This window comes from Euphorbia lathyris, chromosome 9 (assembly GCF_963576675.1).
Source record: "Euphorbia lathyris chromosome 9, ddEupLath1.1, whole genome shotgun sequence".
Lineage (NCBI taxonomy): Eukaryota > Viridiplantae > Streptophyta > Magnoliopsida > Malpighiales > Euphorbiaceae > Euphorbia > Euphorbia lathyris.
The window spans coordinates 77,387,925-77,407,470 of record NC_088918.1 but is presented as its reverse complement, the minus strand read 5'-3'; the positions used below and the strand labels follow the sequence as shown (position 1 = coordinate 77,407,470).

The 19,546-nt window shown below is 36.0% G+C and overlaps 1 protein-coding gene across 1 annotated transcript; it reads left to right on the top strand.

The window, feature by feature from the left end:
- Positions 1-13,747: 13,747 nt before the first annotated feature.
- LOC136206826 (large ribosomal subunit protein eL20z) lies at positions 13,748-19,427 on the top strand. The gene is made up of 4 exons (XM_065998009.1): positions 13,748-14,050; positions 14,328-14,403; positions 15,835-15,949; positions 19,038-19,427. Exons 1-4 carry the CDS (start codon positions 13,822-13,824, stop codon positions 19,098-19,100), a joined length of 483 nt encoding a protein of 160 aa, XP_065854081.1. The 5' UTR covers positions 13,748-13,821; the 3' UTR covers positions 19,101-19,427.
- Positions 19,428-19,546: the final 119 nt, after the last annotated feature.

Below are 19,546 nucleotides of genomic sequence, written 5' to 3'. Positions count from 1 at the left end.
ATGGAGATCATGTATTCTTCCTCCTACTCTTTACGTGTCTTTTACTTCAATATGTTTTACATTGCATGTGTTGCGTTAGCAAAAAAAAATTTCAAAACACACACATCACTGTCAAAATAGGAAAGTAGGGGCAACTGTAGACACCAAGTCGGAGGACCTGTGACAAAAACCTTTAACAAAGCGGTCGAAGCGGTTGGTTTCGGAAAGATTTTGAAAGAAAAGAAAATGTATAATAAGAAAAAGAAGGACAAGAAAGGTCAATGAGAATCGCAGTCATCGAGAAGACGGCTCGTGAGCGCTCATCGACGTGGTGCGAACGCCTAGCGGCAGCCGACGTGTGTCCGACGATAGTCGGACGCATGCCCGGCAGCGCGGGGCGTGCGCTCAGCGTCCGCAGGATGCGCATGTCCGGCGGCGCGCGCTCGGCGATCATTGGGCGCGTGCGCCCGATAGCGCGGACACACGCCCAACACTCGTTGGGTGAACGCCCAAAGTTAGTTGGGCGCGCGTGCCCAACGCTTGTTGGGCGTCCGCCCAACCTCTTTTGGGCGATGCCCAACCTTAGTTGGGCGTCGCCCAAAAGTCTTCGGGATCCGTGCCTATTTAAGGCACAGATCCCAATGCATTTGGAAGAGGATTTTTGGGAGAGAAGCTTCTTACTCTAAACATTTTTAGAGAGAGAAGTGACTTTTTTTTGGGAAAAAACATTTTTTTTCCTAAAAATTCTGAATTCTCTAAAAGTTAAAATTTTACCAAAAACACCGGAAAAGCACGATTTGCGGAATCAACCGACTTCAACCGTCAATACCGAACTTGAGGTATTATCCGAGGAATAGACTCGTTTTATTTATTTCATCTGTTTTATTTCCTTTATTTATTTTTATGTTATAGTTTTATTTATTTATTTAGTTATTTATTTATCACGTTTTATTTAATTTCCCGTATTTATTTATTCTTTTATCTCGTGTTAAATAAAGATTCGATTTTGTTTTGAAATAAAAAACCTCGCTTTGATATCCCAATACGAACCGTGATCCGATTAAAAGGTAGTTCGGGTATTAAAAATGTTGTAATTATAAGTTTTAAAAATATTTCCAAATAACGTCTAAAAATAAAAACGTCGTTTTAGGAATCTCCATTATAGACTATGATCCGTTTTTGGTAGTTTGGAGTTCCAAAATGATAGAGGAGATCTGATTTTAAGCCTTTGAACAAATCTGGAAAGTTGTGGACTGTTTCTGTAATTCTTCTTTTTCTGTCACTGATTGCTGTTTACCTACGGATTTTCCGTCAAATCTGCTGAAATGTAAAAAATACTGTTTTGGTCCCTCCTTCTCAACTTTTAGGCTTCTGGTCCTTTATATATATATGTATATTTATGTAATATATACTTTCAAGTTATTTTTAAATACTTTGTACATATGTTTATCTAATGGTTTATATATCTTTTCTTTCATCAATTTGATTTAATAAAACTATATGTATATATTTTCTTTTTAATTCATTTAAACTATATTGGGTATTATTTTAGAGGGTTATTTACTTGAGCATTTTGGGGTAATTAATTAGTAGATGTTTTGAGGATAATTAGGTGTTATTTTGATGTTTAATGTATATTTGGGAGAGTTATTTCCTATATATGTTTATCATAATGGCTACTTTGGGGTTAAAGGTTATTTTCTTATGCAAAAAACTATTTTGGGTCAAATGCTATTTTCTTATTTATAAATATTATCCATTATTTTTACAAATTTTTAATTAGGATAATAAGTATACTATTCTTAGTATTATTTTCCTTTTTTGTTAGTACATATCCATAACTATAGTATACATTAGGTTTTACCTTATTTTTAATCTATAGGTGTAAATACCATTTTTACCAAAATGTATTTAGTGGGGTGAATTTTGGGCTTAATTTGCTAATTGTTATAAATGTGTTCAAGTAAGGATTAATTGAGTGAAAAGGGGAAAATAAATCACAAAAAAAGAGAGTTTGATTTGTTGGTTTAAATTAAAGCTTTTCTAGATGTTCCTAAAGTGTAAATAACGTTTACTTGTCGTTTTTTAAACCTTTTCCCAAATTATCACGTGTTGAAACCTTAATCCGTTCCAACGACGGATTAGGCAAACCTTGTAATTAAAATCATTTTCATTATAAATAATAGAGTTTTGAATCGTTTTCTTAACGGTTTGTACAAAATAAATTGACTTGTATGCCTAACCACGTTTTTGGGTTAAAATTCTTTATTCCACGTCTTCAAACGCTCGAGTCGTTCCAATGGCGATTCGAGTCGATGCCATGTAAATCAACGGGGTTTTGAAACGTACCTAAATCGTTCCAACGACGATTAAGGTACGAACCATGTAAATAAACTCGTTTTCGGGGAGTGAGTTTAGCGTGGAGTTAACATATGAATCGAAGCACAAGACACAATGTAAAATAAATCAATTCTTCCTTCTCCCCCTCTCTCTTTTATATATTTGGCATCAATGTAAATGGGTGATTCTTTACCAAAATGGCTTTCAATAATGTATGCTCAAAACGGTTTCAAAACGAGAAAGAAAAGGTTTCAAATGAATTTTAAACTTAAAGAAATATGCGATTAGTCCGTTCTCGGCTAACACGCTGAGTAGGAGGTCGGTGGTTCATAACCGGGCGATGTTGGGGTGCCTAGTAGCCTTTCTCCGGAAAGGAGCTAGCCTTCTCGGCTCGTACCTAAGTTTCCCGAACCCTCACGGTCTCCCGCAAGGGATCGGTGTTCATTTTCCCATTCGTGGGTGGCGACTCTTCCATACTCCGAGCTCCGGTCCTGCCGAGCAGCTTGATTCCACGATTGGTTGCTTTCGGTGCCAATCACCGTTTACGTCGCCATGAGGTGTCCACCCCCCGGTCCGCCCGGGAGATTAGGCCGCGACACCTCGTCTAACAATACTCTACTAATAGAAAACGAAAGTTTTATTCTGATCTTAAATATTACATTTGGGAGGAACCTTATCTATTTAAATTATGTGCAGACCAGCTCCTGCGAAGATGTGTGACCAAGGAAGAAGGAATGGAGATCTTGCATAAATGCCACGCTGCAGAATCAGGTGGTCATTTTGGGGCCAATCGAACAGCTGCAAAGGTTTTTCAAGCAGGTTTCTTCTGGCCCACCATATACAAGGATGCTCAACAGTTCGTTCAATGATGCGATGACTGTCAACGAACATGCAACATCTCTGCCCGAAACGCCATGCCTCTAAACAACATTGTTGTTTGCGAAATTTTTGATGTATGGGGCATCGACTTCATAGGACCATTTCCCATCTCCTTTGGGAATCAGTATATCCTGGTCGATGTGGATTATGTGAGTAAATGGGTGGAAGCATGCGTGTATCCCTCGAATGACGCAAAGGTAGTGATTAAATTTTTGAAACAGTTGTTTACCAGATTTGGAGTACAAAGGGCAATTATAAGTGATTAAGGTACTCATTTATGTAACCAATTATTTGAGAAATTACTTCAGAAATACGGTGTCACACATCGTATAGCTACACCATACCACCCCCAAACGAGCAGACATGTGGAATTATCCAACAGGGAGCTGAAGCGAATTTTAGAGAAAACAGTTAATTCTTCACGAAAGGACTGGTCTCTGAAACTCGATAATGCACTGTGGGCTTACCGAACAGCCTATAAAACACCATAGGGATGTCCCCTTTTCGGCTCCTATTCGGCAAAGCATACCACCTCCCTGTTGAGTTAGAACATAGGGCATACTGGGCACTAACATTTCTAAATTTTGATGATCAAGATATTAAGCTAAATAGGTGTGCTCAATTGAATGAGATGGATGAATTCAGATTGTTCGCCTATGAAAACGTGATCAAATACAAGGAACAGACCAAACAGTGGCATGATTAGTGTATTCAAGCCAAGCACCTTAAAAAGGGCGACCGTGTCCTCCTTTACAACTCACGCATGCGCCTGTTCCCTGGTAAACTTCACTCGTGATGGTCTGGCCCATTCACCATCCACCGCATATTCTCTCATGGGGTGATAGAAATTCAGAACACCAATGGTGACACATTCAAAGTTAATAGATAACGCTTGAAGCCTTACTTGGCTCATGAACCCCCCGGGACAGTGGGCGTCACCCATCGTTTGACCAACCCATGACAAATCAAAAGTTGGGGGTAAATAAATTTCGTTTTTAATTTTCTTTTTCGCAACTTAGTCCATTTTCAATTTCTTTTTCTAACCTTTCCTATTTTAGTTCCCTTTTGAATAAACTTGTGTCTAAGTACATAGGGAAGTACGAACAATCATTCCTCTCACCAACCCGCACCATACATGAGACAACCACCACCCAAGTCGTCTTGTCCTTTAATGCAGAATTGTCAAACGGCAGACCCTCAGCCTCAACAGTCACAAGCATTGATGTGGGTACCCCTCTTTCCAAACATGGCAATTTGTTCCCTATTCTCATGGTGGAATAAGAAAAATGATTGGTTCAAACGGTTGCAACGATCCTTGATGGTTCACCTTTCTTTTCCATCTTGTATAAAGGTCTTCCGTTTTTACTAAACCCACACTTTTCCTCACCTCCAACCCCACTAACCGCTATTGAAACTCCGCCATGGCATGAAAGAACACAAGGTCTGCCACTGCCACAAAGCGCAAAGAAAAGAAACCTGATGTGAGCTCTAGTACCCAAACCTCTCTTGTCCTCTCCAAGCAACTCCTTACCTTCTCCGATGAGATTGAGCAAACTAATTACGAAACTTTCCAAAACACGGAGCTGTGCGCCACCAGACAAATCTGCTGGGAAAGTTTGTGAGAGGTAGGTCTTGATGCAGAGGTTAAGCAAATGATTAAAGGCGCAAATCTGGCTAAATTTCTGGCCATCGAAGAGCTCACATACCACGAACTCACAATGGAGTTCATTTCCACCTTCCAACGCGATGCCAAGTACACTGACCCCAATCATCACAAGCGCTACCAATTTCGACTCACAGGGAACCACATGAACTGCTCCATCAACAAAATGAACATTTTTCTTAGCCTGGTCGACCAAACCAAACTTGAAGAAGAACCTTACCTATCGGCGCACCGAGAGATCCCCCAGGAATTTGACGCTAATGCTTTTTGGTATAAAATCACTGGTCACACCGATTATAACCCCAGTTCATCCAAGGCCTCAGGTATCGAGAACTATTCCATGAAATATTTACACCGTATTCTCGTTGGTTCACTTTTTGGCAGGGTCCATCAAGCAACAGTACCATCCGCTGACCTGTTCGCACTAGCATGTTTGCGAGACCAGAAGCCGCTGAATGTTGGGTACTATTTTGCTGAGTACATTGCCTCACTACAACAGAAAAAGAATGTCGCTGGCCTGTTCTGCGGACCATCCATCACCACCATTGCTCAAAATTTGGGGTTTTTCGACCCCAAAATCACTACACTAACCCTTGGTCCAGTTATGGAACCATTGAACTTGCAGGTGATGAAGCGGATTGAAACATTTTACGATATCAAAGGAGTTTGGTACCTATGGCGAGAGGCGGAGCAACTCAAGAAAAAGGACAAAGACGTAGTTGGTCCTTCCAAAAGACGAAGATCCGAAGATTCCATGTCAGAACCTGTTCATGTCACCCCCATACGCTCCATTCCAGAACACCCACCAACCGGTGATGATGACAAAATCTACCGCATTGCCGCTAGAATGAGCATGGAGACCGTCGTTATCAACATGCGTGTAATGGAACAGCGAATCAATTCCTACGAGTAAGAAGTGGAGATCTTACGAGCCAGAATAGCCATTCTAAAAGGGAATAACCATTCTGCACCAAAGCCCCATATTTCTGATGAATCACAGAAGAGCCCCATTAAAAATGAACCAATTGACGAAGGAACCACACCATCTATTCCAAAACCTAATGCTGATGAGGAGGCCGAGTCCTCCCAGTCCCTCACAGTGTAAATGTCTCACTCTCTTTCTCTCTATCCTTTGTTCGGCTGGCTGCTGTTGTTGTTTTCGCGCGATGCTGTTGGCGTCTGTCTCTTACCCAATTGTCTTACATTGAGGATAATGTTTTTGTTAAGTTAGGGGTAGGAGAACAGCGGCTTAGCAACTAATTGGCTGTTTAATTTTGCTATTCTGTTTGTCATGCTCTTTTATTTTATTCCTGCTTCTAAGTTTTGCTTGGTCTTCGTTTCACATCAACACCACCCCATAAAAAGAAAAACAAAGCAAAAACACCATAATCACCTTGTGCGCTTCACCCGCCACTCACCCATTCATAATCACTTTGGGATGATTTTACCAAACTTAGTTTAGTTAAGTTACCATGCAATTTTTGTTTTCTTTGTGATGAGGTGATGATTCGATGATGAGTAGTTTAGGTTGATTAATTAATTTGTGAAGTCCCTGATCAGATCAAGTGTTGACCAAGTACAAACAACCAGTGAGGCTTGTGCCTAATTCTTGCATACTATGCAAATAATTTTTGAAAAGTGGGCTTTGCGTATATTAGGTAAGTTAGATTTTGCCTTGTTTGCCTTTCAGTAGAAAAAAATGAATCTTGGCACATTAGGATGAACATCCAATCATTCAATCGTTCACCATCAAACACCCATAGCTGGGAGCTGGTAATGAAAGAAAGAGGCCCTGTTTCCCTAAATATATCAAAGGGGACACTGTCAAATAAACAGCAGAAAACTTTTCCCCTTAAAGCATTAAAAAAGAAAGATGAAACAGGAAAGCCTAAAAACAGAAAATGGCCAGCTCTCCAAAGCTAAACTTATCCACTAACCACAAAAACACCTGCTCCAATCACAAGTCCCAACCAATCCACCATTCAAACCACCCTTCACCCTTGTAAGGATTCCGAGGTGCCAAGAGAAGTTTCAAGTATCTGTTAGACAAGAAGGCAGATTAAAACTTATTCTTTTTATACATAGCTGTCGAGTGACTTAAACACCCTACAAACAAAGAGCAAACACTGTGAAAGATAAGCGAATTCCCAGAAGTACTAGGAAAATAATTGATTTTTGATCAGGGGATTCACTAACTAGTTGTGTCAGCTCAGTTACTCATAATTTGAATTTCACAATCATCACAGAAACCTTAACTGCATTTACTTAGCTGTTATTTTGTTTGTGAAAATTTCTTCCTATTCTTCCATTTAATATTAATGTGTTGCTTGAGGACAAGCAAAAGCTTAAGTTGGGGGTAATTTGATGCGAGTAAAAAGAGCAAATATTTGAGGATGATCACTTATGGAAAAGAGCTTCAAAGTCTCAGTTTTCAACCAAAAATAGAAGAAACAGGCAGAACTTATAGTTCAAGCAGGAATCCTCATGAATAGCCTCTCAGTAGAATAGAACAGCTTAAACAACGACATTAACGGGTCATTTGGAAGGAAAACGGATAAACGCGCGGGTCGAGCAAGCTACAGGAGAGAGAGAGAGAAAAACATGGAAAGCAAGACAGCTTTCCATCTTGCGCCAAGTGTAGAAGGATTGTTTACTTGTCCTTGTTTTTACCTTTTTGTGACTTTTTACCCTTGTAATTAGGGTTGATGTAAGGGGAGTATAAATAGAAGGAATATTATTGTAATAGGTACCTCGGCATTACCGCCACCACTAGTTTTTATTCTCTGTTTTTATTTTCCGTTTGAAAAATGTTTTTGAGGAGAACAAGTTGTTCACTCATGACAATGAGTGAGTAGTTCTTATGCAGGCCTAGCTAGCCATTTAGACGTCGACTGTAAGTATCTTTTATCAATGAATGAAGTATTTTTATCCATGATTGAGTGTTATTAGCATGCTTAAAGAATAGATTAAGATCGAGTCTATTTTATGGTTACCAAGGATGACACGACAGTGCTCCGACGTAATGGAAACAGCTAATCGGCATATGTTGTAGTGGACGGACACGAAAACTACCACATATTGGGGTTTCTTTATGAATGCTCTCTGTTACTTAATGCTTGTTTGTATGTTAGTACAAGGACACTTGGTTAATGTTACTTACTTAGTATCTTTGGAAATGGGACACCGGACCTTAATGACCGATGAGGGAGAGACCCAACTTAGGAATATAGATCTACTTCACTTAGCGATAAAAGTTAGGCACAGTTGTTCGTTAGGCATATAGCTAGATCTGTGCTTGTTCATCTTGGATTCATTTACCTCACTATTAGCTTGTTTTTGTTTATGTTAAAATCTCACACGTTATTCACCCATTCAAGAATCATATCTAACACTTAAGGTAACTTGTTCTTCTTACTAGAGTCCAATCCCTGTGGGGTACGACACTTGGTCTTACTAAATACTACATCCGACCTAGTACACTTGCTAGCGTCCATATTTAATACACCATGGTTCATCCCACTCCATAATATGAGGTCATCTTACACAGCTCAACATTAGTATAAATAAAGCAAGTTTAGCTCGAGATAAACAAATTCATTCATTTCCATTAAGCTTACATTACAACTTGTTTACTAATTGTGATCATCATCCAGTCCTTTACATAAACTGATCTAGGTATCAGAGCGGGTTCATCGTACAATGATCCCATTTAACCTTGCTTCTATGTAATTGTAGGTAATATCTTATTGACCATAACAAAACTTTGTTTTTTCTTATAAAAAAAACTTTCACGAAAAGTTTTAAAAAATTATTGTTTTGGTGAGAAAAACTAACAATCTTGTTTTATAAATCTAACAAAATATTATATTTTATATTGAATTGAAATAAAAATAGGGTAAATAATATATTAGTCTCCTATTTTTTTTATCTAACATACTGTTTAGTTCCTATATTTTGAAAAACACATTATAATCCTTATCTTTTATCAATATTAACTCTTTGGTTCTTCTATATATTCTTTTTTAGATTTTTAGCCGTTATATTTAGCATAAACAGATATGCAGAAAATAACAGAGTAACATGATCATTTTGTATCTACTATGATTGTCCTCAAAACTAAGATATATTCGGTTAAACATCTAAAAAATCTAGACAAAAGGACTAAATGGTTAAAATTGATAAAAAAATATGTATTTTTCAAAATAAGGGAACTAAACAGTGTGTTATGTAAAAAGATGGTGACTAATAAATTATTTACCCATAAAAATATAAAAATTATTCTAAAAAATGGAAACGAACATTCACTTATCTTTTATTTTTTATGGTTGATAGGTAGCGATTTTTTTTTGTTAAAAAAATTTAGATAAGGATGGATCAACCATTCTCATAATTGCCAAAGCAAACCACAAACTTTAATAAGATTTTATTGTAAAATTACATATTATCTATTAATAAAAACTAAGAGAACTCAATCACAAATTTAACATATAGAGATATTAACTCCTTAGCACGCTAACATTTATTAGCACAAAAAAGTTTAGTTAGTATTACTGATATCACATAATTAATCGCACTACATATGGCCTAGTGAGGTAATCCTTCTCTCAACTGTTAACGCCATGTGGACTAGTTAATGAAGACCCTAGGGTCATGCCTCAGAGCTTGCGCCTTGATTTACAAAACCACAATTACGCTCGGTACAATCGTTTTAGGTTGACAACAAATGTCCATCATTGAGCATCTTCCACGTGGGCTCCAGCTCATTTAGGACACACATTCCAATCCTCCTATAAATAAAAGGTACACAATACTGTAAAAGGTGACATCTTTCTTACTCATTCAGCTACGTACTTTTCAGCATCATTCTCTTTTAGCTTTGTTGACTTAAGCATCCGAGTAGGGTCCTCGGTCTTCGGCCACTCTTTATCATTTTTGTGTCTTATTTCAGGCATAAAAAAGACCCTGAAAAACTCACCTCAGATTAGCATATATTAAATTGATACGGTGAGCATGGAGCGAACACTTGAAGTCATGAATTAGTTAAACAATCTTGTAATCCATACATCATCCGATATCCTTTCATTATTAAACCCATTGCCAAAATCCTTGTAGATGCAAATGATAACCCGCTCAAACCCTTACATATTACCCTATAGTTCGGCCTATGCATGGAAGCCTGTTTGGGTTCTCTAGATCCATATTAGAGGGAAATCATGGATGAAATTACTAAAGAACTCATCTACAATGTGAGCTCTATGCAGGAATCGATGAACATTCTCAAAGTTGAACATGCGACAGAGATGGAAACTGTTAGAGATGAGCTTAAGAAGGCTAAAAATGCCAACAAATGCCCAAAAAGGCATGTGAACCTCAATATCAACTTGTTTAGTAGATACATAAGGAATATGGATATTCTGCTCCATATTAGGAGTTTGGTTAGCAACTGCAAATTTCTTAGCTTTAGTGTTCTCCTTAATAGGGTCAGCTACCTCAAGGGCTCTCAGACGAGCTATCATATTAGCAGGAATAGACATGTTAGCAAAAGTACCTACACCCAAAATCGAAAACAAAAAGGAAGTTAAAAAGAAATTCACCTTCGTAAAGATTTATGTAGCCATTGGTATCTTTATAAAATATATTCCCCTTTGAATTACAAATCAAAAGGGGTACTCTCCCGGATATCTTCAACATTTCATGATAGTTCCATTTGACGGAATACTTAGTCAAAAGCTCACGATCAACTTCTTATTTGTATGTCAACTCATGTTCAGGCTTCCACGTGTCTGAATTGTTAGATCTTTATTCTAAGTGATTGAAAAAGGAAAACCACCAATGTAAATGCCATATGGGATGGTAGGGTTACCCTTCAGCTAAACCCAATTTTTCTTGAAGTCTTTCACACTCTACATTTTACGAATACAAAAAGCCATTCAACATGTGTTCATTTGCCAATATGTCATATCATCCATGACTTTCTTTGGGGCTTTCAACAAAACCGAACCAAAGGTCCAATCAAACTAATACTGAGATATTCATAAATTTTGATGAAGGTAGGGATTTCAAGCCAGACATTCAATGAGATCTGATATGAATAAAGGTTAAATTCCTTTGGGACATTAACTATCCCATTTGAAAGGGGAAACCTCAACCTCCACTGTATCAACAGAGTAAACACCCCTAGATGTTTGTCAAAGTGGGAAAACACCATTTCCTCTTTGGTGGAAGGCTAGCCACCGACTATGGATAAGTAGCCATAAAGCTTATAAGTTCTTGAGTAGTCAAGGCTATTCGCAAACTTGCAGATTTATTTGTTTAGATAAACAACCTTCTCCACGTCCTTTGATTTCCTTGTGTCTTTACCAGATTGTGATTTTTTAGGTGCCATATGGTATTCTGAATGTTTACAAAGGGGTAGAATCTTCAAAGTTTTCAATGGCAAGAGATTTCTTGGAGTTTTTTCGGTACAATCCTTTCATATAACAAAAGAAAATAAAAGGAAAGAGAAAATATAAATAAAACTTATTGGGTTCGGAAGAAAAACTTGTAAGAAGCTTGAAGGTTGCAGAAAAATCCTCACAAGCCCAATCTTCTCCTTTTATAGGCTTTTATAGGCTTTTAAAAGAAGATAACAAGGTGGCACAATTAAAAAATATTGTTATTAATCATTTCCAAATTCAAATTCTACATTATAAATTATTATATATAATGACTAGGTCTGGACACGGATCTCAGATACACTAGATTGGACTTAATGCCCGATGAAAAACATTTCGAATTGGACTCAACTATTGACATTTTTTTTACCAAATTCAATCTAATTTGTGGAAGAAAAAAAAGTCAATAATTCAGACTAATTTTGGAATTTTTTTCTCGAATATCCGATCAAATACAGTTTCTAAAGGATACACACTCAGCCCTAATATTGATGAAACTCCAAATACAGTTTTTTTTCTCTTGCATTTCTCTGATAATGGAAGGCTTTGTTTCAAGTTTCTTCTGTTAAGATTGGTGACCGCGCGAGGTTATTATTAACGAGAAAAAAGTCAAGTCAAATGTTATCCTTGTTTATTTGTTTTTCTCAGTACTTGTTTTGCTAGTCAAAATTGAATTTTAGGTTTTATTTATTTATTTTCTCTCATTTGCATTATGGCTTAGAATTCATGAAATCTTCTTTATTCATCATATGTATAACATTTTATCTCATTGTATTATGGAGCTTTTGTCAGACCCCACCCAAAATAGAATCGGATATGACAGTGAGACATTACCACAGATGTGTACGAGTCAGAAGTAACATCTCACAATTAAATTTAGAATAAATTCTAATTTTGTTTGAAACTTAAGAAACGTTTTAAAACTTACTTTTACATTTAGAATAGATCCAAAAATTACTTACAATTCTAGTTACGAATCTTTTTCTTTTGTTTTTTTTTTACTAAAATGAGTTTAAAACATAGAAAATATGCCCAAACTCATAAATTAATACCATAATTCAACATCTCAATCCAAAATTTTGTATAACACAACTTCAATAACTTTCAAGTTTGGCAACCCAAGTGTCTAATATTTAGTAAGCACAAAAAAATATACATATAAATACATGTACAAAATGGTATGCAATACCCTAAAAGACGACTTGGACAACGGTGGCAGCATTACCAAAAACCCATAATGCCCATATGAACTTACGTAAAATGTAATTAATTAATCAATATGTTGCAAAAGAGTAAACCACATGCAGAATATGTGTTTCACATAATAGATTAAAAAAGAAGTTTTTACTTGCTCAACTATAAAACATGTCTTCTCTAATATTAGAATCACATTACCCTAACCTTAGTCGTTCTTTTAAGACGTGCAATTAGGGTTGTAAATGAGCTGAACCGCTCATGAGAGGCTCGGTGGTCGGCTTGATAAAAGCTCGGTTTGACTCGACTCAATTTGTAAACGAGCCGCTCGTGAGCACGATTTACTTGCTCGGTTCGTAAATGGACCGAGCTTGAGTAGGCCAAAGCTCGTCTAGAAAGCTCATGAGTAGGCTCGATTAGAACATTTATGAATAAATTTTAGTTTTGTAGAAAACTATATAGTTTTGTGTTAGTTCACAAATATCTAAACTTAATATTATTTCGTTTTCTATTAGATGAGTTCGTTCACAAACATAATAAATGAGTAATAGATGAACTATTTGTCTGCATCTTGTTTATTTATTAACAAACGTTGCTTGTGAGCTTGTTTATTACGCAATTAAAGAGTTATTTGCGAGCAAACCTCATAAATGTAATTAATGATTTACTCATAAACAATTCATGGTTAGATAATTTTCTTAATGGAGCAAGTTTAAAGAGGATTTTGGGTTCGAAACAAGCCCGAAGCTCGACTCGATCTTGTTTATTTTCTAATGAGCTGGGCCGAGTTTGAGCAAGCCAAAACTCGGCCCAGGCTAAAACTCGTTAATTTTATAGCGAGTCGAGGTTGAGCAGACCAAAGCTCCTCGACTCAGCTCAATTACAGTTCTACGTGCAATACATTTTCCGCATTTAACTTATTTATTTGTGATCGAGTGATTAATCGATTACATTTTACTTAAGTTTAAGGTGTTAACTTAATATTTTATACAAATTGATGTACTATCAAGACACTTTTTTTTTTTTTTTTTTTTTATTTTTTGAAAAGTCTATCAATACACTTTTAAAGATTAGAAGATCAATCAAAACTTTTTAAACATGTAAAAATTAATGTATTAAGCCCAAAAAAATAATAAAAAAATTAAACTACTTTATATGATAAAAAGTAAAACTAGTTAAAGGAATAATATCTCTAAAAATGTAGTACAATAAGCAGATAAAGGTCACCGTCAAAATAATAAAGAAGTCAATGGCAGACTGTTGTATAAATCCACACAAAACAAACAAAGCCTTTAAATCTCTGAATCTACTTTTCTCCGATCAGCCATAAAAATGAGTGAAGAATCTGAAAAAGGAACAAGCAGATCAGCTGTTGTCGATCACCACCTCCATCATCAACATCCTCAACCTCAATACGGTACTTTTCAAGGCGTTGCCAATTATCCGCCTCCACAGCCGCCGGTTATCGGTTTCCCTCAACCTGTTGCTCCTCCCGGAGCTACTGAACCCTCCGCCCATCAGCAGCATCAGTATTATACTCCCGGCTATCAAACCGTCCAAGGTGACTACTCCTATACCTAGTATGAGTTCTATTTGATCTCTGATTTTGTCACCGTTGTTTTAATCTAGTTTTGTTCCGATCATCTGGCTAAATTATTTGATTAGGATTGTTCAATCTGCTGGAGATAAGCGAGTTTAGAGCTGTTTTCCTGCCTATTTAATTTGTATTTGGTGGCTTAGTCTTTGAAACCGCTACTCTTTGTCATCTTGAGTAGACATTGAGACGAGTAGGTAGCAATTTTTATTCGTTTTACTGAATTAAGATGTTTTTTTCTTAGGTTATGCTGTTGCTGAAGGAAGACCTGTGAGAGAACGCCCCCTTCCTTGCTGTGGTATTGGTTTAGGCTGGTTCTTGTAAGTTACCATCAGTTCAAACTATATGGATGCATCATTTATTTTATAAAGGGAACTAGGGTTAAATTAGCCCTATGGTTATTGGTAAAGATTACTTTTAGCTTAGAAAAAGCAAATGCTGACACAAAATTAACAACGGAATTCTGTGAAAAGAAGATAAAATGGCGCTAGTATTTATACCATGGGAGCGAAATTGAGCTGTTTTCTAGGATGAAAACACAACTGAGCTTCCCTAATAATCTTAGGGGCAAAATTGACCCTTATCCCATTTTAAGAAGCATCATTGTTCGCTCCAAGTTACTATATAAAAAGTTTAAATTATAATGCGAGTGGCAGTGTTTCACATAGTTGCCTAGCAATCTGTTTGAACATTTGAAATGAGAATGTCAGTAGTAATCTTAGGATAATAGTTTCAAGAGGAGGGTTACTTTGTTTTTAGATGGAATGATCACAGCAGTGCTAACCATTGTTGTGTGCATTCTGTTTTGATGTCTCAGAAAATATATTGTTTCCAATTAATGCAGCAAGTATAATGTTTGTGCCTATAGTCTATTTTTGCTGTTGGACTCATAGTTGAGTTTCTTGATACTATTGTATGCTTGAGAGTCTGCCTTTATATACATCATGTGGTAAAGCATAGCCTTGGTGTAACCATTTGGTGGAAAAAACTCAGCTTTGTTCTTCTGATAGAATTATAGAAACCAATAATAAATCTCTGAAGAGATGAGCAGCTTTCTCTCGTCCGTGTCTTTATTTTCATTTGTGCTCTATATTCTGTTCTCTCTCCCTAGATTCAGATATCTAATGACTAAATATCTCAAAATATTAAATTCTTAAACTTGCATTCTGAAATGAAATTCCCTTATATAAATATGTTTTGGAGCTATGTGAGCCAATTAGTTTCATGCTAATGACTTGAACATGGTTTATACTATCTGATAACTTTTCGGCTTTTGCTACACACTACAACATTTGGTACTTCTGATGACTTAGAGTTGCATTTTGCTCTTTTAATGTTCTTTATATGAAGCAAGCTGTTTAAGGAAATCATTTCATAATTATCATTCTTATTTTTTCAGACCTTTCATTATGTTTTTGGTTATTAATTTCTACTACTCCCTTTGTCTCATGAATATTGCAAAAATGTGTCTACGCGCTGAACAAGAAAGCATTAAATATTATTGATATTTTCCTTATATACCCTCAATTAATGAATAAAGCATTTAATAAATTTGTATGTAGTAATCTTAAACCATGATAAACAGGGGTACAATAGGAAAGTGGCGGTTATTTGTAGTTAAAAAAGGAGTTATGCATATTTCATGGCACGTTGGAAAGAAGTTCTTTTTTTTTCATGTATTGGAGGCAGTATTTATTTGCTTATTATTTTTATTTTTATTTTCTAATGAGTTGCATTCTTTCTTTTTGAAGGTTTATAATTGGTTTCTTTCTTGGTGCGATCCCGTGGTATATTGGGCTATTTCTTATGCTTTGTGCGAGGATAGATCCCCGAGAGAAACCGGGACACGTTGCTTGCACAATTGCTGTGAGTTGATATTTCCTTCATTTTCCTGTTGATTTTTCAAAAAATGTTGTGATATACTTTGCTCTTTGGGAGAATTATCTTATTTGTAATTGTATAGAAGAAAAGATTGGTGTTATTTGTTTCCAAGTTTCTTAAATGTTTTGCTGAAAACAGAGTGCGGAGAGTATAACTTGATGTGCATCTTATCAGATCCGAGAAAACTGCAAATCATGCACTATGAGTAGTTTCCACTATATGTGAGGACCTTTTAATTGGTCATTTTGATGAATAAATATTTGTTTCTAAGTCTTGATAGCTTTTACATGGATTTTAAGGTCTAGTATTAGAAACAGTGAAAAAATGTCAGTAAAGAATGGTGATGTGCAAAATTAATAAGTTGGGTTAATATCTTGGTACATCCTCCTTTCCTCTTTGGCGTTCTTCATATGCTACTGAAAATTTGGAAAACTACTTGCCGCTCAAGATGAGGGCTTTCTTTTGGTCTTTAGTACTTCATAAGGTGATTAAAAATGACTTTTGTGTAGAGGCTGACTGGAAGGCCTTACCTATTAACTTTTTCTTTTTGGCATGTTTTGTGAAGTTGTGTAGATTCTCACTTGTTTTTGCATTCTGAACTGCTGGCACTTAATTGAAACACCATATTAGGTTGCTTAAGGAGAGTTAATTAAGATATTTTGGAGACTTGTTGTTTTAAAATGAAAAAAATGTTCATATTAAAGATGCTAAAAGTGTTCCAATTACTTGCTTTTTGAGACATTGTGGAGCATTTGGATGGAAACAAATGCCAGTCTTAAAATCAGGTTTCCCCTTCAGTTTGCTACTTTAATTCATGTTATTCTTAGCTTCTGCTCATAGGGCTCGCTGTTAGTATGTGAGTGGCATGGAACCCAAGAAATTTCAGTTTCTTTGATTTTTCCTTTCAATTGTTAAAGTTCTTGCCTGTATCCGGTGTATTTGTGCCACAACAAGCAATTGCATCTTCCTAATGTGAGTAGTGGTGTACAAACACCTAATGTAGGGTAGAATTTTCCCTTCAGTTGGGTACTGATTAGACTGAGAGGATGCCAATTTTTAGATTGTATGTTCATTTCATTTCACTCCACTTAAATGAAAATAATTTTATTATTGAGGGCAAAATGCTTACTAATATATTAAGATTTCACCAAAAAGTGAAAATATATTGTGAGTTAGCAGATTTTGCTGTATTGTTTTTGCAGTTGATTCCGACTTCACCTTCAAGTTGATAAATTTATATTTCATTTTCCAACATTTGTTTTGTTGTCGTCATTATTTTCTACTAAACCTTTTATTTTTCTATTTCAACTATATAAGGAAAAAGGTTAAGGACAACATTTTATTTTAGCCAAAATTCAATTATGTGACTAGATCTAGAAATCATGTTGCTAAAACATAGTTGGAATAGGTTTTATATAAATAATTGTACTTCAAAGGCTTGCATTTTAGCATGCTTTTTTTTTTATAGGTGAACATGTTATTAAATCTATTCTTTTGTCGTTAGTTCTACTTGCCCAATACAAAAAGATATTCAGCCTTCTACTTTGTTGTAGGGATACCAGATGATAGATTCTATGTTGATTCAAGATAGGCCAAGGTTTGATAGAGCTTAAGAAATTAAGGCAGAAAGCATAAAGCTGATCTGCTAAAAAACACAAATAGCCAAAGAAATTAAGCAAACAAAGGCGAACTTCATCTTTAACTATTAGGTGTTCAATTCGTTCATGTCAAGCAAGCCTGCTTTTACCAATTTGTGGTTCATTGTTATCGTATTCTAGTAGATCAAGAAGTTGTGACTTGTGAGTCAACGAGGTCCGTTCAATGAAGATTGACCATTTTCTGGACTGGAAATCACATTCCGGGAGAAGTATTAGCCTTTGAATATGGAGGCCCATCTTAGTAGTGCCTTGTGCTTAGAATAAGGCACACCTATGCAGTAAGGCTTACTAGATTTAAAAGTTAGAAGGAAAGGGAATATTTTCAAAACGATTATCAAAGCATTTAAAGTTATAGATTAACAACCCATACCAGCTACAGCTTTGAAAAACTAATAATTATCAATTGCAAAAAAATTACGCTAATCTGAAAAACTAAATTAATCAAACAGGGACTCAATTGCGAACAGAAAAAAAAAAATCAGAAACCTGTAAAAGGAGAAATAGGAGAAGAAGCAGATGAAGATTAATGAGAACATACTTTGGTTTTCTCTGAAAAATGATCCAGTGTTGTCGTTTAGTTGAGTAGAATGAGATGGAAAAAATATGGAAAGGGTAGATGTAGAGAGAAAAATAGCGTGGAAGTTATTCGAAAGAGAAGATGCGAAACTGTTTGGTCAGGGCTGCTTTGCTGACTTGAGCTAAGACGGAAATATCCTATCGGGTCACTCCTCCCCGTCCAGGTTATCACTTTTCAACAAAGTGAAATTAGGGGTGAGCACTCTATTCTCCTTACTATGACCTTCTGTTGAAGGTTGTTGCTCTTCTCTTTTTGAGACACAAGAACAAGCACCCTAATCGCCTGTGGCACTTCACTACGTTGCTGAGCATTCTATTCTCCTTTGATCTTATTATTATTATTATTGTTATTATTATTATTATTATTATTTATAAACATGGAATTCAAAAAGTTGGGTGTTGAACCCATGCCCTCCACATTGTGGAGATGTCTTATGATCAGATTCTGTTACACAGCAGTAAGGAGTGTGAAAATTACTTCATGATATCTCCATTCGTATCAAATCGTGCATTTTGTTAATGTGTAAATCAATCTTCCCGATGAATTTTCCATTTCAGTTGCATTAAATTTGGCCTCAGTTTGATTTTGATATTCTTAAGCTAATATAATTCATTGTCAACTTTCTTGCATCGAGATCACTGATCACATCAAAATCTGTTTTGCACAAAAACTCTTCTTCATTAGCATTTTTGCATTTCGTATCCATTTCCGTGTCCGTGCAACATAGATCAAAATTGTAATGTGTTTTTTGTTCAACAGTTTGTATGATTTTATGCCTTCTGGGATACCAGGACGAAGAAATCATCTTAAACATTACTGATAAAAACTGTATGAACAGGCGATTCTTGCGACTATCGCTATTATTCTTGGTGTAACAAAGGGAGCTGATGATTGGTCATAATTTAGCTGGAGAGTTGTACAGATTGCAGAATGGATACAGGAGATGCTAAAACGAAGGCGAACTGGGAGTCTGAGAACTTGGGTATATTTCTTAATTCTTCTTGCTGAATGCTATGAAACTGAAAATTCATTACGATATAATATATGGTTTGATGTTGTATTTAGCTGAAACTGTTCTTATGACTATTTAATCTTGAAAACTAGGCAAGCATATACTATATGTAATTATGTATGTTCTTGTTGTATTATTATTGCTATCGTTATTGTTGTTGTTCTAAAAAAATTGAGAGAAGTTGATGGATTCGGCTGGAGGTGGTAATTCGGGTTATTGTGTTGAAGTCATTATATTACCAATATGTTCCATATGATATACATGAAGAATAGAAAATGATAACCGTGCTAATAAATCGTGTTATCGTGATAGAAATTGTTTTCTTTAGATTCGGC